General features: G+C 40.4%; 1 protein-coding gene across 11 annotated transcripts in view; it reads left to right on the forward strand.

Annotated features, from left to right (window-relative positions):
* The window catches only part of WDTC1 (WD and tetratricopeptide repeats 1), a 69,376-nt gene that overhangs the window by 11,501 nt on the left and 31,644 nt on the right, over positions 1-26,231 (forward strand). For 10 of the 11 annotated variants that reach the window (XR_014804784.1, XM_084958106.1, XM_084958111.1 and 7 more), the window contains 2 exons: positions 6,581-6,728; positions 8,526-8,609. Coding sequence is in view for 10 of the 11 variants with exons in the window: in XM_084958106.1 (XP_084814232.1) it covers positions 6,681-6,728; positions 8,526-8,609 (132 nt within the window). In the remaining variant the exon portion in view is untranslated. 11 annotated transcript variants of the gene reach the window in all.

Consider the following 26,231-nt stretch of genomic DNA (forward strand, 5'->3'; position numbering starts at 1 on the left):
CAGCAATGCAGGATCCAAGCCACGACTGCAACCTACACCACAGCTCACGGCAACACTGAATCCTTAACCCACAGAGCAACACCAGGGATCTAACCTGCAACGTCATGGTCCCCAGTTGGATTCGTTTCGTACTGCGCCACAACAGGAACTCCTATATTTTGTACTTTTATATATATTTCATTTATTTCTCCCAATGGCCCATTTAAGTAGGTTAGTATCCATATTTTACAAATGGGAGAATTGAAACTTCAGAAAGGTTTGCATAACTTGGGGACTGGAATTCAGGCCCAGGTGCTGAATTCTGCTGAAGTCTGCTTCTCTTTCTGCTACTTTAACCAGAGCCCAGACAAGGACTATGGCACACCTGAAATGGGTGGTTCCTCATGTTTATTCGGATATGACCATTCAGTCTTGAGTTCCAGATGCATAATCTTCTCCAGGTGTACTTTGTTCTATGGTTTGATAACCTCAGGCTCTTAGATTACTGGTACCCTTTGCATTATAAAGTATGAGATTAATTCCTCCAAATTGAACTGTTAGTTGAATTTTTATTTTATTAGCTTCCTTTGTAACTATAGCAGAGGTATGCCCATGGAAGAAAGTTTCCCAATAGTCTAGGATAAAAGTTTGTGGAAGGGGTGATGTTAAGTGCTAGGCATTTTAGAGCTCCAGGAATAGAATACCTTTTAGAAGGTATAACATCTGCATAGCAGCTCATTTTTTTTTTTTTTGGTAGCATTAAGTCATATGTTTTCCTCTGTGCCTAGGTATTTTTATATTTCTCATACTCTTCACTCTCAGAAACTGTCTTCATTCTTCCTCCCTTCCATTGAGTAGCAGCTAGAATTTGCCTGTAATATCCTAAATTATAAGTAAATACCATTATTAAACTTTTGTGTTCTAGATAAAGTTTATATTAAGCTTTCACCTTCTGCAAACAAGTTAGCCCTCAATGTTAAGTGTGAAAATTAGAGTTTATTCAGTTAATGTCACTATCCTTAGGATAAAGAAGATACATTAAAAGTTGTTTGTGGTCTGTTAAAGTCTTCATTCTTCATTAGTGATTTCCCAGTTATTTATCTAGCTCTGCTATTATGTGTTTAGTTTGTTTCCCTTGCTGTCATTTTTTTTTTTTTTGCTTTCTTCTAAGATGTATGAATGTATAAGTATAAATAAGATTTAGAGAGTTCCTGTCATGGCTTGTTGAACCCAACTAGTATCCATGAGGATGCAGGTTTGATCCCTGCTCTCAATCAGTAGGTCAAGGATCCAGCATTGCTGCAAGCCTCGGTATATGTTGCAGATGTGGCTCAGATCCTTCATTGCTGTGGCTGTAGTGTAGGCTGGCAGCTGCAGCTCCAGTTCAGCCCCTAGCCTGAGAACTTCCATTTGCCACAGGTGCCTCCCTAAAAAGGAAAAAAAAAGATTCAATTTACATTCCATGTTGTTTCTTCTGAATTTATTGTCCTAACTATTCATTTTGGTCATTTGGTTAAATTAGCCTTTTTTAGTCCCTCTCTGGAGCTCCAATTACAGTAGCCTTGGTGCCATTGATATTCAATTAATGACAACTATATCCTGTGTTCTTGAAGAGAAGGGTCTTTGTTTGGCTTGTTTTTTGTTATATTTTCAAAGTCTGGCACAGTGCCTGGCATAATAAGCATTGAAATTTTTATTGTGTGGATTTATGGATTCATATGGATTCTTTTTTTTTTTTTGTCTTTTTAGGGTCACACCCACGACATATGGAGGTTCCCAGGCCATGGGAGGGAATAGGAGCTGTAGCTGCTGGCCTGTACCACAGCCACAGCAATGTAGGATCCGAGCCACATCTGTGACCTACACCACAGCTCACAGCAATGCCACTGAGCAAAGCCAGGGATCAAACCCGCATCCTCATGGATACTAGTCGGGTTCATTAACCACTGAGGCGCAAAAAGGAACTCCCCTCATATGGATTCCTGAGGTCACTTATTTTGATCTTTATGCCTTTCAGTGGAACTGGATGCTATGTAATTTGCATACTGTACCAGATATAGAAATCCCCTTGATGTAGTCTTTTTTAATGTTTAATTATATGTATGTATGTATGTGTGTGTACATATATATATATATATATATAATACATAATATGTATATAAAACTTCCTTTTGTTGGAGTTCCCGTCGTAGCTCAGTGGTTAACGAATCCGACTAGGAACCATGAGGTTGTGGGTTTGATCCCTGGCCTTGCTCAGTGGGTTAAGGATCCAGCATTGCCATGAGCTGTGGTGTAGGTCGCAGATGCGGCTTGGATCCTGAGTTGCTGTGGCTATGGCTGTGGCTAGGCCGGTGGCTATAGCTCTGATTAGACCCCTTGCCTGGGAACCTCTATATGCCGCGAGAGCAGCCCTAGAAAAGGCAAAAGACAAAACAAAAAACTTCCTTTTGTCAATTACATATCTTTCATTCATATCATTTCATATCTGTGGGTTCTTTACTCTGTGGAATTGATTATTTCAGAACATCCCTTAAAATAATGCTTTAAAAATTTGACCGTGATCTCATATTCATGTAACTTTTATTTATTGATCTGATTATTTGTACTTGAGAGACTTTGGACTGAAGTATAAAACTAATTTTGCCCCCTGCAAATTTTTTTTTTTAATTTCCGTAGGTTTCTGGGGCTGCCCCATATAGATTTGAGGTTATTTATTTCTCTTCTGATGCTAGCCAGTTTATTTTTTTTCCTCTGATAATGAGCCTTTTAAATAATCTCTACCTTAGAACTATTTCCAGGTATTCTTGTCTACCTCTAAAAATTTGTGGAAAGACACTGAATCTCTGTTTCCTTAAGAGAGGGGAAGGTGGGCTGTGCTCCAGAATGAGCTATCTGCGAGTGTGCTATCATTTCTTCTCCGAATGGGAACGGAGATGTTCACAAATACTGACTGAGCAGTAGTTTTGTTAAATTTGACATTTTGTGTTTTAAATCTCTGCCTGCCAGTCTGATATTGTTTTAAATCTCAGTTTCCATTTTACTATTTACTTGAATTGTAGTGGTTTTTGCTTGCCTGGTTTCTCTGCTTTTACACACTCTTATTCTTTTTAGTATTTCCAAGCCACATACCAATCTTAGCTAAAGCCCCTTGCCTTTAATTCTTTGCTTTCCTGGTATAGGCACTGTATTTTTCATTTCATTATTCCCCCATGTCTAGCACAGTGCTTGGTAAAAACTCAGTTAAATGTTTTAAGAGAATTAATGAGTGAGTAGCAGCAATTTAGTTAGCTCTTTGGGGTATTCTTATAGTGATCATTGCTCTAGGAAATTGCATACTGTAGTAATTTATTCATATATACATAGTGTTTAAGAGTGTGCATGAAGCTTTGGGTTTGAAACCTGGAGCTGGAGCAGGGATATTAGCTGTTGCATTGTGAAAATTGTTTCATATCCATGGCACTATTTCCTTATCTGTAAAGAGAAGATAGGAATAGCATCTACCATACAAGTTTTTGAACCAGTCTTAGCACTTAGCACTGTCCCTCTCCTCAGAAGTGTATCCCCCTAGTACTTTGTATCTTCTGGTCATTCACTTTTCACCTTAAATACCATCTTCTCAGAGAGCCCCTCTGTATCAGGCAGGATTTGTAGTTGTAAGCAACAGAAACCAACTATAGCTGAGTCTTGAAAGGATATTAGGGAAACTCACAAAATATTGAGGGAGGGCATAGAGCCAAGTTTGAAAAATGGGCTGGAACAAGGGAAACTGGGTAACAACCAGAGCCCATAGCCTGAGTTATTCATAGAACTAGTCCATGAAGTCACTATTGCCACTTATATAGTTTACACCACCACCACCAGCTGATTGGACCTTGATGGCAAAGAAAACACCCCTTCCTGCCAGCAGGGTCCCTTCAGTGTTTGTTCCAGTGCTTCCTGTGCCTGTGAGTCACAGGAATGGGTGCCTATTTAGAGAGATTAAAAGACTCGACCAAGGCCACATAACTGGTCTTACTCTATACCAGATATTCCCACTGACTTTGGTGTTCTTTCCGTTATAATAAGCCTTACCCCATATCCTTGGTGATTGTGTGGGCAGTTACTGTTATTGTTTTGGTCCTGACATTATATCACATATGAGAACCATAAACACAGTTGTAGGCCAGTACTTAGTTTATGTCAGTTTGTTCAAATTCATGTTTTTAATTTGTTGGCCAGAGGCCCTGGAAAGGGCATCCTGAAATTATAGTTCTCAGATGGCATCCTTGAATGTTCTTGGTGCTCAAAAGTTTTGTGATCCTAAATAGTACCAGTGACTTCTCTATATCCCTAGTAATGCTCACTAAGGTGCAATTCTGTGTGGCTTCCACATTGTAAGGGAAGGTTTTTGCCCTTTCAGAGCTTAAAATCCCAAAATAGTTTATGGAAGAATAAGCCACAAAGAACTTGGGCTGAATGGGAATATCTCATCGGGCAGCAAGCTTTTTATTGTCCTACTGTGTGCATAACACTAGAGAAAAAAATCTGCAATAGCATAGTGTTCATAGAGTCTCTTTTTGTGGTTAAAAGCAAAGGAAAGGAAGGAGTCTGCTCATAGATAGAGAAGGTTTGTTTCAGGAAGGTGTACTGGGAATTTATGGGAAGCCCAAGGCCAGGAGTTCCAGAAGTGGCCCCGGGAGGCCTCCTGGCTTGTGGGGGTGTTGGCAGAGAGGCCGGGTGGGTGCTACAAACCATCATCACAGCACAAAGGGCCATCATGAAGAAGAAAGACTAGATCTCCTGTGTAGCTTCAGAGGTGGAACCAGGACCAAAAGGTGGAAGTAACAGGAGGCAGAACTTTCTTTTAAAACCTAATGGGTTTTTTTTTTTCCTCTAGGTTTTTTTTTTTTTTTCCTGATTGTAAAATTAGTGTGCTTTTATAGAAAAAATTTGAGGAGTTCCCTGGTGGCCTAGTGGGTTAATGATCTGGCATTGTGACTGCTGTGGCTCTGGTTACCGCTATGACAAGGGTTCAATCCCAGGCCAGAACTTTTACATGCTGTGGATGTGGCCGAAGGAAAAAGAAAAACAGTCAAGCTATTTATTATCCAAAGATGGGAATTTTTATTTTTTATATTTCCTTTTTAAAACATAGCTGTTATAATAGTGTTCGTTGCAAAAGTATCATGTTATTATATAAATATTTGATGTGATATAAGCATTTTTCCTGTATAAGTAGCATTTCTAATATTGCAGGATATCATATAGCTATACATTATTTATCCATTCCTCCATCTATCATTGGAAACTTGGGTGGTTTTAATTTTTTTTCTTTTATAAAATCTGTGATGAATATGCTTTAATGTGGAACTTTTTTTTTTTTTTTTTAATGTCTTTTCGCCATTTTTCGGGCCGCTCCCGTGGCACATGGAGGTTCCCAGGCTAGGAGTCGAATCAGAGCTGTAGCCACTGGCCTACACCAGAGCCACAGCAATGGGGGATCCGAACCGCGTCTGCAACCTACACCACAGCTCACAGCAACGCCGGATCCTTAGCCCATTGAGCAAGGCCAGGGATCGAACCCGCAACCTCATGGTTCCTAGTCGGATTCGTTAACCCCTGCACCATGATGGGAACTCCAATATGGAACTTTTTTATTGCTCATATTTTGTGCTTTCTTATGGTAAATTATCAGAAATGAAATGACTTGGTCTTTCTTCCCATCAAAGTTGTATAACAAAGGTATAGGTTGCTTCAAGAGCTTCTGAGTCTGAAAGCCTACTGTTCAGGGTATTAAAGAGGGATTTCTTTCTTTCTTTCTTTCTTTCTTTTTTTTTTTTTTTTTTTGTCTTTCTGCCATTTCTTGGGCCGTTCCTGTGGCATATGGAGGTTCCCAGGCTAGGGGTTGAATCGGCGCTATAGCCACCAGCCTATGCCAGAGCCACAGCAACTCAGGATCCGAGCTGCATCTGTGACCTATAGGACAGCTCACAGCAACGCCAGATCCTTAACCCACTGAGCAAGGCCAGGGATCAAACCTGCAACCATTCAGATTCGTTAACCACTGAGCCACGACGGGAACTCCAAAGAGGGATTTCTTTATGTTGGACATGGTCATTGTACATTTCCTGCCTGCTCTTTGATTCTGTGAATCTGTTAGAGGGTTAAATGTTCTGTCTGTGATACTGTTTGGTTTTGGGGAAAGCCAAGCCGAAGGTCAAGGATTTTGAAACATAATTAGAAGTTTCAGACTGGTTGCCACAGATACATACTGAGCAAGTGAAACTTGACGTCTTTCTTGTGTATGCCTTATTCTTACTTTCAGGATGTGTTTCCGTCTTCCTTCACACATGCACACACACACACATTTTCTGGAGAAGCACACATGGCTCCTTCAGCGTTTGTTCCAGTGCTTCCTGTGGCTGTGAATCATTGTTTCTCCCCAACCCCTTCACACTTCAGAATTTCTTCTTTATTGTGGAGCATGGCCAGGCCACCATGTCATAAATTATAGGCAATAGTCAGTTTATTGGGTAGGCTGGTGAGCTGTTTTAGGGGTGAAATCAGAGCTCTGAAGCCACCTTATTCCATCACCCAACATTTGATGATTTTTTTCCCCCAGGTAATTAAATGCGAGTCTTGTGGACCTGGGCTTGGCTGGGATGCTCAAGGGTCCTGAAGATCCTTCTATAGCTTCCTTGTGTTGAATCCATTAAAAGAAGATGGCAAAAGTCAACATAACTAGAGACCTCATCCGTAGGCAGATCAAGGTAAGCAACCTAAACCTTCAAACCAGAGCATAAAGTCCTTTTTCCCTCACAGATTTGTTTTATCGCCAAAGAAACCAAGGACTAAAGTTGATGACTTGCCTGAAATCACATAACTAATTAGTGGCAAACCCAGGACTAGAATCCAGGTCTCTTGACTCCAGTCTTTTATCCAAGAACATGGAACTCATGGAGACTCCTCTGTCCAAGCACTTTTACCTGGGCTGCTGAGATTGATGGAGTCTGGTGAGGGAGGGGAGTATGTGCACGCTCATCTGTGTTGAGGTGGGGAGTCGGGGACAGCAGGAGTCAATAGAGCTTCTTCATGTTGCTCTGGCTGCTCAGTTGTACATATAATAGAAGCTGGGAGACTCTTCTTTGAGGGTCTCTGGTACCAAAGTCTGCACCTCTTCTCTGCAGTTTATACATAGGAAACACTCCCGTACTGTGAGATGAATGGATGACTGGGCAATCAAGTTCAGTTAGGAGGTAGCCCAGGCTTTCTCAGGGAAACTCTCAGTAGAGGAACACAGGGGTTTAATGGAAGTGATTGGACCAAGACAGGATGTACCTCTGAAGTAAAAACCCCAAGCTGGGATCAGGAGCTTAATCTCACCACTGCCCTTATAAAGTGTTACCTATAAGACTTTAGTCATTTTACCTCCCCGGGCCTTGTTTTCTGTTGTTAAATGATAATAAAGTCTGTGTGCCTGCAGGCTGACCTTGAGAATGAAATCCGAAAGAACCTGAGAAAGTATTTCATAAACATTGCATGCCAAAGGTCTTTTAAAAATTAAGCGGCATGCAGAAGTTCCCTGATGGCTCAACAGGTTAAGGATCCAGCCTTATCACTGCTGTGGCTTGGGTTGCTGCTCTGGCAGGTTATATCCCGAGAACATTTGCATGCCTCGGACACAGCCAAAAAAGAGGAAAAAAAAAAAAAATCAAGTGTCATGCAGCATAAGCTGTAGTCACCATCCAGAGGGCTTGAGTGCATGCTTCTACATGAGCCATGTTCCTGGTGCATGTTAGTCTGTGTTTCATATATTTTCCCCTATATCCTTGAATCCTTTTGCAGCTTTGTCCATCTGTGGAGTTTTGTGTGTGTGTGTGTGAGAGAGAGAGAGAGATTTCATTAGGCTGGGTGGCCCTCAGGGGCAAGGATCAATCCCTAGAGGCACAGAATGATAGAGTTGGAGGGACATGCATGTTACTGATTTCTTTTGTATAACTCCACAATATGTGCCCTTAAGGTGATGCCCACCCTCTCTAACCTAAATATGGAAACATTCCCTATGTGTTGTTTCAAAAAAAAATTTTTTTTTGGCTTTTTGCCTTTTTCTTGAGCTGCTCCCTCGGCATATGGAGGTTCCCAGGGTAGGGGTTAAATCGGAGCTGTAGCCACTGGCCTACGCCAGAGCCACAGCAACGCAGGATCCAAGCCGCATCTGCGACCTACCACAGCTCACGGCAATGCCGGATCCTTAACCCACTGAGCAAGGCCAGGGACCGAACCCGCTACCTCATGGTTCCTAGTCAGATTCGTTAAACACTGAGCCACGACGGGAACTCCTCAAAAAAATTTTTTATAACCCAACAATTACAACTTAGTGTTTATAATTATACTCTCTTCTATTACTCTCTAATCCCTGCTCAAGTATAGTGTAAGCTCCTGCAGGCCAGTTTATTTTCTCTTTTCTAGCTCCTGTGGGGCCCACCACAGTGCTGTATGTGTAACAGGCATGTAGTAAATCATGTTGAATTGAATCATTGAAGCTATGAGTTTGTTTCTATCCCCAGGAGCGAGGTGCCCTGAGCTTTGAGCGGCGCTACCATGTCACTGACCCCTTTATCAGGAGACTGGGCCTAGAAGCAGAGCTGCAGGTAAGAGATCCACTTTGCACCTGAGTTGTAGATGGCTGGCTCTCCATTCTCTACCCGCAGAGAATCCTCTTGGCACTGTTCTAGGCATAAACAGTTTTTCTCTGCAAGTCATACCTGAAGGTTACCTCTCCTTTATTAGGCAGATAAATCAGAATCAAGATTAGTGATTGACATGGTCACACAGAAATTGGGTTTTAGCCATATTATTTCCTTTGTACTTAGAAAACAGGTACTGAATTGCATACTGCTGTTTTTACTGTTGGCTTGTACAGCAGGGATTCTTACCTTTGTACTGGAATTTAGAGTTTACAAGGTGTTTTCACATATACACACTTGCAGGCATGTACACTTTCTCATTTTAACTTCAAAGAAATGCTGGGGAAGGTAGATAGGAAAAAAGTTGTTTGTTTGTTTTTTTCAAAGGTTTAGGAGTTCCCTCAAGGCTCATCGGCTTAAGAACCCACCATTGTCACTGCTGTGACTGTTTACAGTCATGGCATGGGTGCGATGCCCAACCTGGGAACTTATGCATGCAAGGGTGTGGCCCCCCAGAAAAGGTTTAGAAAAACCAGCACCTTGTCCAGTGTTGTACTCTCCAGTCCATAGATTGTCAGGCCTTCAATTCAGCTTTTTCATTGTGTGTGACACAGAGACACTCCATAATGTTAGTTCCATTCTCTTTTCTTCCTCAAGATCATCTTTTAAATCCACCTTTTAGCTGTCCTATCCAACTTAGTGTCATCTGCAGGCTGAATAAGAATTCTCTTTGGTTCCTACAAACACATTAATGTTTGTAAGTGATTATGCTGATCTTAGAAAAAGACTAGAAAGAAATTTATTAAATACTAACAATGTTCTCTTAAGGTAATGAAATTATAGATGATTATTATTGCTTTCTTTTTCATTATAAACTTTTACCATTATGTAACTGTTAATAGTTATATGGAAAAGGAAAATAAAAATTGCTTCTTATTCCCTCATCCCTAATATAATTACTATTAGTATTTTATATACTTCCTTTATCTCTTGCATATTTTTACATAGTTGTAGTCACACTTTACACTGAATTTTGAATCTTTTCTTTTTTCTTTCTTTTTTTGAGTGTATGTCTATCTTTTCTGTAATAATTATTTCTCCACGTTACCAAGTAGTCTACAAGTTTCACTTAAAATTTTTTCCTGATTAAAGAAGTAATAGAAGTTCCCATCGTGGCGCAGTGGCTAACGAATCCGACTAGGAACCATGAGGTTGCAGGTTCAATCCCTGGCCTTGCTCAGTCGGTTAAGGATCCGGCATTGCCGTGAGCTGTGGTGTAGGTTACAGACACGGCTTGGATCCCGCGTTTCTCTGGCCCTGGTGTAGGCTGGCAGTTACAGCTCCGATTCAACCCCTAGCCTGGGAATCTCCATATGCCGTGGGAGCGGCCCAAGAAATGGCAAAAAAGACAAAAAACAAAAATAATAATAATAATAATTAATAAATATTACAGTAGAAAATATGGAATAGACAGAAAAATGAGAAAAAACATAGAAGAAAACAAAATCACTTTTAATTCTACCATCCAGAGATAAACATTGTTAATGTTTGTTATATTGCTTTTGTTCATTATGAAGCAGAATGCTAGTTAAGAGCTGGGCATTGAAGCTGAATAACTTTACTTTCAAGACCTACCTTTTCTATAGCTACATAGCCTTAGGCAAGTTACCTCCAGTTTCCAGATCTGCAGACTGGAGCAGTAACTGAGAATTGTTGTGATGATTAAATGAGATGATTTTATGAAGTGCTTAATACAGTGCCTGGTTCACTGTAAGCTAGTTTAATAAATAACAATTATTAAGTCTCCCAGGTTTTTTTTTATGGTTATGTAATTTTTTTCTACAAAATGGGGTTCATACCATTTATAGTTTGCTAAACCCTTTTACAGTTTTATATCCTAATTATTTCCCATACCTCTAAAAAACATTTTTTAAAATAATTGTATTATTTTCCCTTTACTCTATTTTTTTTTAATTTCTTTACATATTCCCTTTGGAACATAACCCAAAGCACATCCCTTTAGTGCAGCTGGGGGTGGGGCATAGGAGGTTTTACCTCCAAGGGGACATTTGGCAATGGCCAGAAACAATTTTGGCTGTGAAAACTAGAAGGGTACCACTGGAAGGGTAGGGATGCTGCTAAACACCCTACAAGCACAATACAGTAAAGAATTACTGAGAGCCAAATGCCAAAAAAGCCGAGGTTGAGAAATTCACCATCCAGGTCTGGTAGATGCCGAGTAGCAAGTTAATGTTAGCTGGCAGGGCTTCTCCTTTTAACCTTACCTCCGCACAACCCATATTTTCTCTACTATCTCTTCCTGGTTTGATAACTTTGTCCACAATGATTTAGAAACTTCTAAGAACACAAAACAGGATTCTATCTATTGTTTCCAAAAGTTTGGCACTCAAATGCAAAAATATGTTAAAGTGAATGAACTGTTTGAATTTGCACTTGGCTAAAGGCCACCTTGGTTAGGACCTGTATAGTAGCAGTGCATAATATGAAGGAATTCCCACGGGCTTAGAGGTTAAAACAAAGATCTAGCTTAAATCCCACTTTGCCACTTGTGAGATTAGAAAAATGAAAGTGGATTGAAAGACAATTAGGAGAAAAATAGGTTCATGAGAGAATCGGGGGTTGGACATATTAAGTTTAGAAGCCTGTTGGATAGCTTTATGGATATGTCAGGTAGGCAGTTGATGGTACTAATGGGGGGAGAGGTCTGGACTATAGGGAAAAATCTGAAGACTTCAGACATCCATGGAGCTTTAGAGAATGGGGTCCAAGACCTAGCTCTGGAGGTACTGTAGCTTTCCGACATTGATTAATAAAAGCCAAAGAGATAAAAAAGTTAACCCATGAAAGAATCAGTGAAGTAGCAAGGAATCAGAGAGTAGAGAGAGGAGAGTGTAATGAGAATATTTCAAGAAAGGAGTGGTCGGTTCTACTCAGTGCTTCTGAGAGGTTGAATAAGTGAGGACAAAATAATGATGATGGTCTTGACCAGAGTGGGTTTTTTTTTTGTTTGTTTGTTTGTTTTTTACTTTTTTTTATTACTCAAATGAATTTATCACATCTGTAGTTGTATCAGAGCAGTTTTTTTTGAGTGGTGAGAATAGATACTAGATCGAAGGGGTTGAGGAGTGAATTGGAGGTAAAGAAATGGCAACAGCAAGTAGACAACTCTATTTTTTATTTATTTTTTTTTAGAGAGAGTGATGAAAATTATTTAGTTAGTTGTTATAAACTTTTCCCCTAGATGAAAGGAAAGATAGGATATAAGCAGTAAATAGGGTAAATAAACTAGAAAAGATGTCTTCTCTTGCCCTTCCACATCTGTGCTTCACCTTTCTTTCTTCAGCTCACTACCTGGGCAGCTGACTTCTACAGACATGTCAGTAGTCCTGCCGTCCTCTGCTATCTTGTTGGCTTTAACCAATGGGAAGTCATTTCAGCAGATTGGAGGAAGAATGACATCTTTTTTATTCCCTTCACTTCCACCCTTCAAAGTCACTTTGTTTTTGTTTTCCAACTTTATTGAGTTATGAAGACAATTCTTTAAAGACTTCGTTTGCAAAAGGAAGCAGAGAAATGGGGCAGTAGCTGGAGGAGCCTATGGGATCAAAGGAGAGATAAGAATGAGAAGAGATACTAGAGTTTGTGTCTATGTTAATGAGAGAGAAAAGGATTAGAATACAGGATTAGGGAGTTCCCATTGTGGCGCAGTGGTTAACGAATTCGACTAGGAACCATGAGGTTGCGGGTTCGGTCCCTGGCCTTGCTCAGTGGGTTAACGATCCGGAGTTGCCGTGAGCTGTGGTGTAGGTTGCAGATGCGGCTCGGATCCTGCGTTGCTGTGGCTCTGGCATAGGCTGGTGGCTACAGCTCCAATTAGACTCCTAGCCTGGGAACCTCCATATGCCACAGGAGCGGCCCAAGAAATGGCAAAAAGGCAAAAAAAAAAAAAAAAAAGAATACAGGATTAGGACAGGACAACTAAAGGATCAAAGTCCTAGGGAAGACTGGAGGGGATAAGATTCAGAATTTAGGCAGAGGACTTGGCCTTTGATAAGTGCAAAGACATTTTTATCATTGTTACAGAGTTCAGTGGGTCTGGAACCAAAAGAACATAGACTGGGATAAAAACTGGGAAGTCATTGTAATAGTCTAATAGTAGCAGTTTTCAAGGTGTGGTCTGCAGACTCCTGGGGATCCCCATGACCTTTCAAATGAATCCATGAAGTCAAAACTATTTTCGTAATTCTAAAAGATTATTTGCAAAAAAAAACAAAACAAAAAAAACACAAAAATTAATTCCTTTAAAAATTTACAAAAAAGGAGTTCCCGTCGTGGTGCAGCGGAAACGAATCCAACTAGGAACCATGAGGTTGTGGGTTCTATCCTTGCCCTTGCTCAGTGGGTTGAGGATCTGGCATTGCTGTGAGCTGTGGTGTAGGTCGCAGATGTGGCTCGGATCTGGCATTGCTGTGGCTCTGGCTTTAGGCTGGCAGCAACAGCTCCAATTGAACCCCTAGCCTTGGAACCTCCATAGTCCGTGTGTGCAGGCCTAAAAAGACAACAGACCAAAAAAAAAAAATTTACCAAAGAAAAGTGCTAAAACTATACTTTAGAATGAATCAAGGCATGTAATATCAAATTAATTGAATTACCCATCCCCTGAACTTGCAGTGAAAAAAGACAGTCTTACTTTAAATGGCCTTGATGTAAAGCAATAAAAGTTTTTTGTCTTTGTCTCTTTAGGGCCGCACCCACGGCATATGGAGGTTCCCAGGCTAGGGGTCCAATCAGAGCTGTAGCTGCCAGCCTACGCCAGAGCCACAGCAACTCGGGATCCTAGCTGTGTCTGCAGCCTACACCACAGCTCCCTGCAATGCCAGATCCTTAACCCACTGAGCGAGGCCAGGGGTCGAACCCGCGTCCTCATGGATGCTAGTCGGGTTTTTTTTTTGTTAACTGCTGAGCCACAACGGGAATTCCTATAAGTTACTAATCTTGAATTGCAACCCTTAAGTACACATCTCTTCAGTATTCTATATTATGGGGTGGAAAGAACCTATAAAATACTACTGCATACTAAACTATGATGGTTTTTGTTTTTCTTGTTCTTTTTTTGCTTTGTAGGGCCCACCTGTGGCATAGGGAAGTTCCTAGGCTAGGGATCTAATTGGAGCTGTAGCAGCTGGCCTACACCACAGCCACAGCAACACCAGATCTGAGCCATGTCTGTGACCTGCACCACAGTTCATCACAATGCCAGATCCTTAATCCACTGAGCAAGGCCATCAGGATCGAACCTGCACCCTCAGGATTTAGATTTGTTACCGCCGAGCCGCAACAGGAATTCCTATGACAGTTTTCGTAAGGAAAAGCACTTGTACAATTGTTTGAGTTGTAAGCTCAACTGGTCTTTTTTTTTTTTTTTTTTTTTTTTTTTTCTTTTTCATGGAATGCTCTGAAAGAATGACTAGCAGACAAAAACTGTGTTTATTCAAACCTGGTATTTGGCAGATGTTTTCTTTAAAATAAATGAAGTAAAATGTCAAGAACAACTGACACTATTTTTTGCCAAGGATAAAATCTGAGGTTTAAACCAAACAAACAAAAGAATATAAGAAAACTTGTATCTGCCATCATGAGCTTGATAGCTTCTCAATACTTCTTAAAAGACTTTTTGATGACATCTATGGTGATATTAACAGATGCCAACCATATTGTATAATAAATGTTAATAATTGAAGGGAGTTCCCATCATGGCTCAGTGGTTAACAAACCCGACTAGCATCCATGAGGATGTGGGTTCGATCCCTGGCCTTGCTCAGTGGATTAAGGATCTGGTGTTGCTGTGAGCTGTGCTGTTAAGTCGCGGACGTGGCTCAGATCCCACATTGCTGTGGCTGTGGCGTAGGTTGGTGGCTTTAGCTCCATTTCCACCCCTAGCCTGGGAACCTCCATATGCCACAGGTATGGCCCTAAAAAATACACACACAAAAAGACGAAAAATAATAATCATCATCAAAGATCTTCAAATTCAGTGGGTCACTGTTTTCAAAATAGTCGTACATATATAAAAGACCCAGTCATGATGCAAAATAGACCAATACGTTTTAATGTAGCAGGGCACCACCAGCTCATTTATGTGGTTTTAGATTACACATTGTAACATTAAGAAACTATTATTTGTCCAGTTTTGGTGTAGTATCAAAGAAGGATACCTGCAATTATCTAAAAAGACTATTAAAATGCTCCTCCTTATTCCAACTACTTATCTTTATTATTCTAGATTTTCTTTATGTACTTCAACCAAAGTAACATATTGCAACAAATTGAATACAAAAGTAGATATAAGGACCCCATTGTCTTCCACTATGCCAGACATTAAAAAGAGTTTTGTGGAGTTCCCATCGTGGTACAGTGGTTAAGGAATCTGACTAGGAACTATGAGGTTGCGGGTTCAATCCCTGGTCTTGCTCAGTGGGTTAAGGATCAGGTGTTGCTGTGAGCATCAGATGCAGCTCGGATCCTGAGTTGCTGTGGCTCTAGTATAAATGGTGGCTACAGCTCTGATTCGACCCCTAGACTGGGAACCTCCATATGCCATGGGAAGTGGCCCTAGAAAAGACCCCCCCCCAAAAAAAAAAGAGTTTTGCAAAAATGTAAAGCTGTGCCACTCTTAATAATTCTTTTGTCTTGGAGTTCCTGTCCAAGAACTCCAAGTGGCACAGTGGGTTAAGAATCCAGCCACAGTGGCTCAGGTCACTGTGGAGGTGAGGATTCAATCCCCAGGCTGGCACAATGGGTTAAAAAGGATCTAGTGTTGACACAACTGCAGCATAGCATCCTTAGCCTGGGAACTTCCATATGCTGTGGGTATGGCTGTAAAATAAAATTAAGAAAAGATTAAAGAAAAAAAAGAAAAGTTCATCTTAGAAAACATAGTTGCTTTTTCTTTAAAATGTGTTAAAAATGTGTTATAATTTGTTGTTTTAAAATGAAATTAATTCGTAAAATTTCATTTCATAAAATTATAATTAGTTATAAATGAAGTTAATATTTCTGTTTTAATTTCTAATATGGTAAATATTGGTAGATAACCCACATTAAAAAAAAAAAAAACTCTGGTATCTTCAGTAATTTTTAATAGTGTAAAGGAGTCCTGAGACTAAAAAGTTTGAGAACCAGTGGTGTATAGAGCCATGAAACTGGATGACTGGATAATATCATGGGGGAAGACAGTAGGAAGAGAGCAAAGAGGGCCTAAGACCAAGAACCAAGGTGTTTCAGCATTTAGAGATTATAACTGTTTCTTCTCTTTCTCTACCCAGAGGAGACGTGAAGAATAGCATAGAGTTAGGAGAACCTGGTGTCATGGACGCCAAGGAGGAGGGAAAATCAGCTGTACTTATTTCCCTCTTTCCTAGTTTGAGGTTGGAGAGGATACCTTTTTTACATCCCCCCATAGTAATAAAAATGCCATTATAAGCCATATGACCTTGGAAAAGTCCATTAACTTTTAGGTCCCATTTCCTCTTCTGTAAAATAATACGCATATCCTATTTGTCTCTTAGGTTTAAGAGGAGGAATAAATAATTTAATTTATGTAAAGTACTTAGCGCAGTACTCAGTATACTGTAAAACACATGGTATGTAACACTGAAATATTAGCTGCTGTTGTTATTTATAGAAAGCTCTTGGAGTTCCCTTCGTGGCTCAGAGGTTAACAAATCCGACTAGGAACCATGAGGTTGCGGGTTCGATTCCTGGCCTCGCTCAGTGGGTTAAGGATCCCGTGTTGCTGTGAGTTGTGGTGTAGGCTGGCAGCTACAGCTCTGATTAGATCCCTAGCCTGGGAACCTCCATATGCCGCGGAAGCAGCCCAAGAAATGGCAAAAAAAAAAAAAAAAAGAAAGCTCTTGAAGTTTTCTGATATGCTGGTTTGATGGCAACTTTTTAAAATGCTTTATATTCATTTTCTTCCTTTGTTTTATTTCCCACTCATTGTCACACATGGGCGCCATTTCAGTTAACAACTGCAATGATTTAAGGAGAGGTGGTTTAATAAGGGTGAGGGTGGGATAAAAGAGGTAAAACCAACAGTAAAATGCTCCTGTCCATTTGTGGGTTTTGATTATAATGTTTTCCTCTTTATTATCTGGGGGAATTTTTTTCCTAGATTTCCTAATTAACTTCTTTGTATACTTTTGAAAAATGCAAAAAGAAACAAAGAGAACTCTTAAGAGGTAGTGTTGAACTTTTAGTAGAGGCTTACTAAAGGCTGTTGCTTTGATTGGCTTGTTTGGTTTTGTTTGTTTGTTTTTTGCTTTTTATGGCTGCACCCAAGGCACATTAAAGTTCTAAGGCTAAGGGTCAAGTCAGAGCTGTAGCTGCCGGCCTATGCCACAGCCATGGCAACGCCAGATCCAAGCCACATCTGTGATCTACACCACAGCTCACGGCAACACGGGATCCTTAACATACTGAGCAAGGCCAGGGATCGAACCTGCATCCTCATGGATACTAGTTGGATTCTTAATGCACTAACCCGCAACAGGAAGTCCTCCTTTCCATTCTTTTTCCCAGCCACTAAATTCATTTCCCCGGAATAATAAACTAATGTATTCAGTTTCAGTATCCTTCCAGAGAAAAATTTTTTTTCTGTAGATCAAATTCAGAGAAATTTTATGCATAAAATTCTCACCTTTTCTCACAAACGTTAGCCTAACATATTTATTGGTTTGTACCTTACTTTTGAATTTTAAAATATACTTTCATGATTTTATCATTTCAGTACATAAAGCTATTTCTGATATTCAGTTCTTTCATGGCTTTAGTGTATTCATTTGGGTGAATGTACCATAATTTAAATTGTTCCTGTTGATGGATGTGTAGATTACTTCCAATTTTTCGCGTACAGTGTTATTCCCTGCAATACCATTTGACACCTGTGGGTGTATTTCTTTAGAGTAAATGTCTACAAAATGGAATTAGTAAATCGGAAGGGTATATGTATCTTATTTTTGATAAATATTAACAGAATTGCCGTTCATGGAGTTTGTACCAATTTATACTCTTAGCTATCACACTTCTTCACTCTTAAACATAATATTCAATAAACATTTTTCTCCTCATCCCCAACTTCTCCCCCATGTGTCCATCATTATTCTGAGAAATTTCACAAATGAGTGAAACATGATGGGCTGGAGAGATCCCACCTTGGCTTTCTAAGAGAAGCGTAGTCTAAGCTGATACCTGAAAGGTGGGTGTGAGGAGCTAGCTGGATTTGGAGGAGACAGGGAGAGAAAAAGCTCTAGATTAGAGGAACAGCGTATGAATGATGCATGAGAGAGTAGAAAGTACTCAGTTCAAGAGAACCGATGGTCACAGAACACAAGTGGAAGACAGTCACAGGATACGGGGTGAGGTTGATGAGGTGAGTGCAGGTGGGATGTTCCTATGAAGGATGCTGTAAGCTATGTTGAAGACTGTCCATTTTGTCCTAAGGGCAGTGGAGAGCCCCTCAGTGATCTTTACCATGGAGCAATATGATCAGACTTAAGTTGGTTTATTTTTTTTTTAATTAATCTTGGCTTCAAAACGAAGATTGCAGGTTTAAACTGGGAACAGCCAGACCACTTAAGAGCTAGTGGCAGTGATTCAAGAAGAGGAGATGGTAGGTTACCTGAACCTAGATAATGAATTTTTTTTTTTTTTTTTAGGGCCGCACCCCATGGTGTATGGAGGTTCCCAGGCTAGGGGGTCCAATTGGAACTGTAGCTGCTGGCCTACATCAGAGCTGCAGCAATGCAGGATCTGAGCCATGTCTGCGACCTACACCACAGCTCAAAGCAACACCAGATCCTTAACCCACTGAGTGAGGCCAGGGATCAAACCCTCAACCTCATGGTTCCTAGTCAGATTCATTTCTGCTGCGCCACGTTGGGAGCTCCTAGGTAATGATAATTTGGATGATGAGAAGTCAGAGAATTTTAAAGACATTAAGGAGGTAGGATTAATAGAATGACTGAATGTGAAAAGTTAGGAAAAGAGAGGAGTCAAGGATGAAAGTTAAGTTTCTGGTTGGCGGGTAAATTCACTGAGTGAGGGAGCAGTGGAAAAAGGACTCAGTTTGAGGGAAAAGATGATGAGCTTGGTTATGAATGTTCAGGAGCTACAGCCCATGTGTTATCTAGTGCTTTTGAGATAGGTAGTTTGAATACTTGGTCTGAGCTGAGGTACACATTGGAGATGTTGATTTGGGAGCAGTGAGCAGCATTAGATTGGGACAATGATAACGAGCTGTGATTGTCTTTGAGAAGTGTGTATAGAGTAGGAAGAAAGCCTAGGATAGAGCCATAACGAAAACCAATATAAGGGCCAGTTGGACAAAGAGTATGCAAATACTATCAGAAAAGAGCAACCAGAGGAGCAGGAAGGAAAACAGAAAGGGGATGTCACAGAACCCAGAGTAGGATTTCATTGAGGAAGGAGTGGTCAGCACTATCGTATACTGCCAGGGACCAAGTAAAGTAAGGACTGAGAAGTGCCCATTAATTTAGGGCAAGGAAGCCACAGTGGTGACCACCTTGGCAAAGGTCATTTTTGTGGTATAGCTGGAAGTGGGTTGAGGAATTATTGGGAAGTGAGGAGGTAAAAATATCAAGTAGAGACTATCCTTTCAGTATGGCTGTGAAGGGGAAGAGAAATGAAAGGCCTGGGCTAGATGTAGATTTGGCATCAAGGGAGGACTTTTTAGAGAAATTTGAGTATGTTTAATCCCAAGGGGAAAGAATCAGTAGGGAAAGGGAAAGGTGAAGATGTAGGAAAGCTAGAAGAACATCAGGTCTTGGGGTTTTGTCAGGTAAATATTGTATAAGAGAACCACTGTAGTAATGAATCATGGATTCCTAGGGGGATGAGGTAGAGAGCATGTAAGGAGAGAACAGAGTGACTGACCAGACTTGGAGGACTTGCTAAGGATGAGAAGTCACAGAGGAATGCCGTATGCTCGCTCTCTCTCTCTCTCTCTCTCTCTCTCTCTCTCTCTCGCTCTCTCTCTCTCTCTCTCTTTTTTTTTTTTTTTTGTCTTTTTGGTATTTCTTGGGCCACTCCTGCGGCATATGGAGGTTCCCAGGCTAGGGGTGGAATTGGAGCTGTAGCTGCCGGCCTACGCCAGAGCCACAGCAATGCAGGATCCGAGCTGCGTCTGCGACCTACACCACAGCTCACGGCAACACCAGATCGTTAACCCACTGAGCAAGGGCAGGGATCGAACCCGCAACCTCATGGTTCCTAGTCCGATTCGTTAACCACTGCGCCACGACGGGAACTCCCGTATGCTCTCTTTATACTTATTAATATATCTTGGAAATCACTCAGATCAGTTCATAGTGTTTTTTTTCACAGCTGCATAATACTCTAGTGTATAGATAAACCAAGATTTATTCAATGAATTTCCCCATGTATGGGCTCTTAGTGTTGTTTCTAATAGTTTATAATTATAATATCATAATGAATAACCTTGGGCATATTTTTTTTTTTATTGCTGGAGATGAATCTTCAGGGTAAAAGCCTAGAAGTGAAAGTGCTGACCAAAGGGTAAATGCAGTTTTGTTAGATATTGCCAAATTTCCCTCTGAGAAGTTGCACCCTTTTGCCTTCCTGGTAGTGATGCATGACAGTGCCTGTTTCTCCACAACTCACCAACAGACCGTGTGGTTAAGATTTTGAATTTTTTACCATTCTGATAGATGAAAAATGGTATCTCAATATCCTTTTAAGTTACATTTCTCGTATGAATGAAATCGAATATCCATATATTTAAGGGCTATTTTAATATAATATTGCCAAAGGAGGGATAATTGGAATTTATATATGTACCTACATGTTTTTGCAAATTAAGCATAGAATGGATAAGCAGAAACTAATGAAGAGAATAAACCTTTAGGGGATAGAAAGCATAGGGTGGAGGGGTAGAGAAAAGGGAATAGCTCTTCTGAATCTTTTTGTAGAGTTTTTACTTTTATAACCACATTGAGGTAAAATTAAGTCAGCAAAGTTGGGAAGGGGTAATTTCAAGTAAATTTTCTTTCTTTTTTTTTAGGGCCACACCCTCTGCATAGGGAGGTTCCCACGCTAGGGGGGTCGAATCGGAGCCACAGCCACAGCAACACAAGATCTAAGCTGTGTCTGTGACCTACACCACAGCTCATGGAAATGCCAGATCCTTAACCCACTGAGCGAGGTCAGTGATCGAACCCGCATCCTCATGGATCCTAGTTGGGTTCGTTAACCTCTGAGCTACAAAGAGAACTCCTAACTCAAGTAATTTGTGAACATGGTACTCACTGTATATTCTAAGGACAAATACACTAAAGAAATCTTGATTGAGTTCTAGTTAGTAGATTTGTCATTTGTAGTGGTATTGTAGCAATTCTGTTAACTATTTTATGTGTATTGTAGAATTGATCAAATGAGTAAATATATCAGTGTTGTTGGGATAAAATATCAATGTTAATATATAATAAATATATTTACAATATTGATATGATATATCAATGTTATTTTCACACAGTGAGAAGGGAAATTCAAATATGGAATAGGGAAAGGCAAAGAAGAACTCTGAGGTACTAGACCGGAATCAGTATCAGTATAAACTCATGGTTTTAAAATATGTTTGGTGTGGTTTTTTTGTTTTTTGGTTTATTTTTGTCTTTTTAGGGCTGTGCCCGTGGCATATGAAGGTTCCCAGGCTAGGGTCTAATCGGAGCTGTAGCCACCAGCCTCCGCCAGAGCCACAGCAACTCGGGATCCAAGCCATGTCTGCGACCTACACCACAGCTCACGGCAATGCCGGATCCCCAGCCCACGGAGCAAGGCCAGGGATGGAACCCGCAACCTCATGGTTCCTAGTTGGATTCGTTTCCACTGCGCCACAATGGGAACTCCAGTATTTTTTAATATAAATATATATGTTATTTCCAACTCTGTCTTCTGAAATGGTCCAGAAGCGGTGCTCCCTCAATAACTATGTGTTACTATTTTCCAAATACCATTCCTCACTAAAAGGAACCAGAGGTCTTGGAGGAATAATTGACCTAGGTCTGAGACATACACAATGAGTATGTCTGAGTATACACAATGAGCTTACAGCATCTTATGGCAGAAAATCAACAGAAAGTAAAGAATTAAAAACGATAGGGGAGTTCCCATTGTGGCGCAGCGGAAACAAATCCAGCTAGGAACCATGAGGTTGCTGGTTCGATCCTTGGCCTCGCTCAGTGGGTTAAGGATCTGGCGTTGCTGTGGCTGTGGTGTAGGCTGGCAGCTACAGCTCCGATTAGACCCCTAGCCTGGGAGCCTGGGAACCTCCATATGCCGCGAGTGTGGCCCTCAAAAGACAAAAAAAAAAAAAAAAAAAAAAATGACAGGGACATATCATAAGGATATAGAAGCCAACTCTCAGGGCATGCTACTGGCCAAATGTGTGGCAATTTGAGCATCAGGATGAATAATGACAGTAACAATTAAAACCCACTGAATAGGAGTTCCCACTGTGGCTCAGCAGGTTAAGAACCCAACATAAAGTCAGTGAGAATGTGGGTTTGATCCCTGGCCTTGCTCAATGGGTTGAGGATCTGGTGTTGGTGAAAGCTGCGGCATAGGTCACAGATGCAGCTCGGATCCCATGTTGCTGTGGCTGTAGTGTAGGCTGGCAGCTGCAGCTCTGATTTGACCCCTAGCCCAGAAACTTCCATATGCCACAGGTGCAGCTGTAAGAAGATTAAATAAATAAATAAATCCCACTGAATAAAAAAATACCTGAGTTTGCATTGGTAAGAGAGAAAGGAAGAGAAAGAAGGAGGGGGGAGAGAGAGAGAGGGAAAAAAACCCACTTTATTCTAGTAGGTTAGCAACCACTAAATGAAGATATGGGGAGTTCCTGCCATGGTGTAGCGGGAACAGTCCGACTAGGAACCATGAGATTGTGGGTTTGATCCCTGGCCTCGCTCAGTGGGTTAAGGATCTGATGTTGCTGTGGCTGTGGCGTAAGCCAGCAGCTGTAGCTCTGATTCCACCCCTACCTAGCCTGGGAACCTCCATATGGTGTGGGTGTGGTCCTAAAAAAAACAAAAACAAAGAAAAGAAAAAAAATGAAGATATGATAAAGTTGGAAAAATCACCATTTTATAACCGTCATACCACATCACACTAGTAATTGATTCAGACAAGAATAATCAATGAGTGGTTGAAACTGTTGGGTGGAAGTTTGGTGGAGGACAGGATATCTGCACAATGTAAAAGTATTCCTCACAGATAGCAAAGGGGGAAATAGTAATATTAGATTAGAGAAACCTGGTAGATACCACCATAACATCAGATGCCCCTTGATAGTGTGCATTGAGGACACAAGATCACTTAGGTAGTATTTCTTTTGTTTGTTTTTATTTTTTTGGGGTGGCACCCTCTGTGTATGGAGGTTCCCAGACTAGGGGTCAAATCAGAGCTGTAGCTGCCAGCCTACACCACAGCCACAGCAACACCGGATCCTTAACCCACTGAGCGAGGCCAGGGATTGAACCTGTGTCCTTGTAAATGCTAGTCTATTTGTTTCTGCTGAGCCACAGTGGGAACTCCCTCTTCTGACAAAATGTATGACCTAAAACTAATCACAAGGAAATAATCAGACATATCCAAATCAAGAGGCATTTTTCTTTAGAAGTGTCAATGTTAAAAAAAAGAAAAAAAAAAAAAAAAAGGCTGAGGAACTGTTCCAGATTAAAGGAGACCAAAAAGAAAGTGACAACTGAATGCAATATGTGATCCTGGGTTGGATATTGAGAAATCAAAATCAAAAGAATAATATTAGGACAGATAGTGAAATGTGAATATATACTGTATGTTGAATAATAGTACTATATAAATGTCAAGTTTACTGATTTTGTTAAATATTCTCTGGTTAAATAATAGAATGACCTCATTCTTTGAAATACACACTGAAATAAGTATGTAAAGGGTCCTGAAGTCTGCAGGTTATTCCTAAATGGTTCAGGGGAGAGAGAGAGAAGGAAGGAGGAGGAGAGAAAGAAAGCAAATGTGGCAGTGTTAGCAATGAATCAGGGGAAAGCTATATATGGGTGTTTTTGTACTATTCTTTCACCTTTTTGTATGTTTGAAATTGTTTCAAAATAGAAAGTTAAAAGTGTTCATTAAGAAAATACGAAGAATTATTGTAGTGACAGCATCTGAGTAAGAGAGCCAGAAGGGAGGTTGAGATGAGAGGATTTCGGTTTAATGCTAATTAGGGCAAATTCTAAGATGTTCTGGTATATAGACTAAATCACTTCTTCATATTCCTTGGACTTCTTTGCTGAGCGTTCCACATTCTCCTTTAGTGACATACACTAGCTCATCTTGTCTCAGTGAGTTTTATTGTCATAACCAGACAGGAGCCAAATATCCTGGGATTTCCATTTGCGGCCCGCAGTCCTCGCTTTGGGGCAGAGGGTATTTGCTTTCAGCATCACCAGGATCTTTCAAGTCCACCTTAAAGTTCTTAGCACACTTTGATCCATTCTGTTTCTTTCACTTGTGGGCTTTCTTGTCACCGTGTTAGGCATGAACACTGACTGAGAGGGACAGAAAAGTAACCTTACGAATAAGGAGAGTAAAACAGTGTTTCCAAGATCACATAAGTGGTAGAAATAAGATTAATAAGATTTCTATCAGGCTTGTCTGGCTTCAGAGTTCATATTCTTTCTACATCAAGCACGTGTCCACTTTTTTTTTTTAAAGGACTTAACAAGGAGTTCCCATTGTGGCTCAGTGGAAACAAACCCAGATAGTTTCCATGATGATGCAAGTTCAATCAATGGCCTTGCTCAGTGGAGGAAGGATCTGGCGATCCTGTGAACTGAGGTTTAGGTCAAAGACACAGGATCTAGTGTTGCTGTGGCTGTGGTGTAGGCCTCAGCTGTAGCTCTGACTCAACCCCTAGCCTAGGAACTTCCATATACCACAGGTGCAGCCCTAAAAAGCAAAAAAAAAAAAGAAAGAAAGAAAGAAAGTTAAAGGGCTTAACAAACAGTTCTTAGCTTGGAGGATTTATTCTCTTCCTTTATTAGTTTTCTTAATATTGTCCTTAAACAAATTACAAACATTATATATCTAACCATCACAATTTGACTTGATTGCTTTTTATTTTAGGGTTTTTTTTGTTTTTTTGTTTTTTTTTTTTTGGCTTTTTGGCTTTTTGCCATTTCTTGGGCTGCTCCCTCGGCATATGGGGGAGGTTCCCAGGCTAGGGGTCTAATCAGAGCTGTAGCCACCGGCCTATGCCACAGCCACAGCAGCACAGGGATCTGAGCCACGTCTGCAACCTACACCACAGCTCACGGCAACGCCGGATCGTTAACCCACTGAGCAAGGGCAGGGACCGAACCCGCAACCTCATGGTTCCTAGTCGGATTCGTTAACCACTGTGCCACGACGGGAACTCCCTATTTTTAGTTTTGTTTCTTGTATAATTTGAATATAAATTCACTGGAAACAAGTCATACCAAACTAGATTGGTTTTCTCTTTGAATGTATTTGGCATAATAGACCACAACAGTTTCATAGTGTATCCTGATTCGAACAAAGACTTGTCAAGGTTTTTTACAATACCAGTTTACAGTAAATTGGATAACAAGTAAATAGTCCCCTCAGAGAAAAAGATGAAGAGACCTGATTTTATGAGAGATTTCAAGGACTGTCCTTTAGATCAGGGGTCAACAAATCATGACCTGCAGGCCAAATCCAGCCTACTACTTATTTTTTGACATGGTTTTTTTATTTTTTATTTTATGTAAGTGTATGATGCAATGTTTTTTTGTTGTCGGTTTTTTTTTAACATATTCAGAGTTGTGCAACTATCACCATCACCTAATTCCAGACATATTCATCACTCCAGAATAGAAACCTTTTACCCATATTATCAATTACTCCCCATCCCATACCTTGGCTCCACCCGTGGCAAACACTAATCTATTTTCTGTCTCTATGGATTTTCATATTCTGGATACTTCATATAAATGGCATAGTACAATTTGTAGCTTTTTGTATCTGATTTCTTTCACTTAGCATGATGATTCAAGATTCATGTATAATGTATCATGAATCATACTTCATTCCTTTTTATGGCCAAATAATAATCCATTATATGGATATACCACATTTTGTTTATGTAGTCATCACTTGGTGGACATTTTGGTTGTTTCTACAGTTTGGCTATTATGAATAACATTGCTGTGAACATTTATGTACAAGTTTTTGTATGAACATATATTTTCAGTTCTCTTAGCTGTATACCTAAGAGTGGAATTTCTGTGTAATACGGCAACTCTGGGTTTAATTTTTTGAGGAACTGCCAAACCATTTTTCAAAGTTGCACCACCATTTTACATCCCCACTAGAAATGTATGAAGGTTCCAGTTTATTTTTATTTTATTTTTTTGTCTTTTTAGGGCTGCACCTGTGGCATATGGAGGTTCCCAGGCTAAGGGTCCAATCGGAGCTACAGCTGCTGGC

This window comes from Sus scrofa, chromosome 6 (assembly GCF_054392235.1).
Source record: "Sus scrofa isolate SSC_HxYL_T2T_F1_AM1 chromosome 6, Sscrofa_HxYL_maternal_Yorkshire_Landrace_v2.0, whole genome shotgun sequence".
Lineage (NCBI taxonomy): Eukaryota > Metazoa > Chordata > Mammalia > Artiodactyla > Suidae > Sus > Sus scrofa.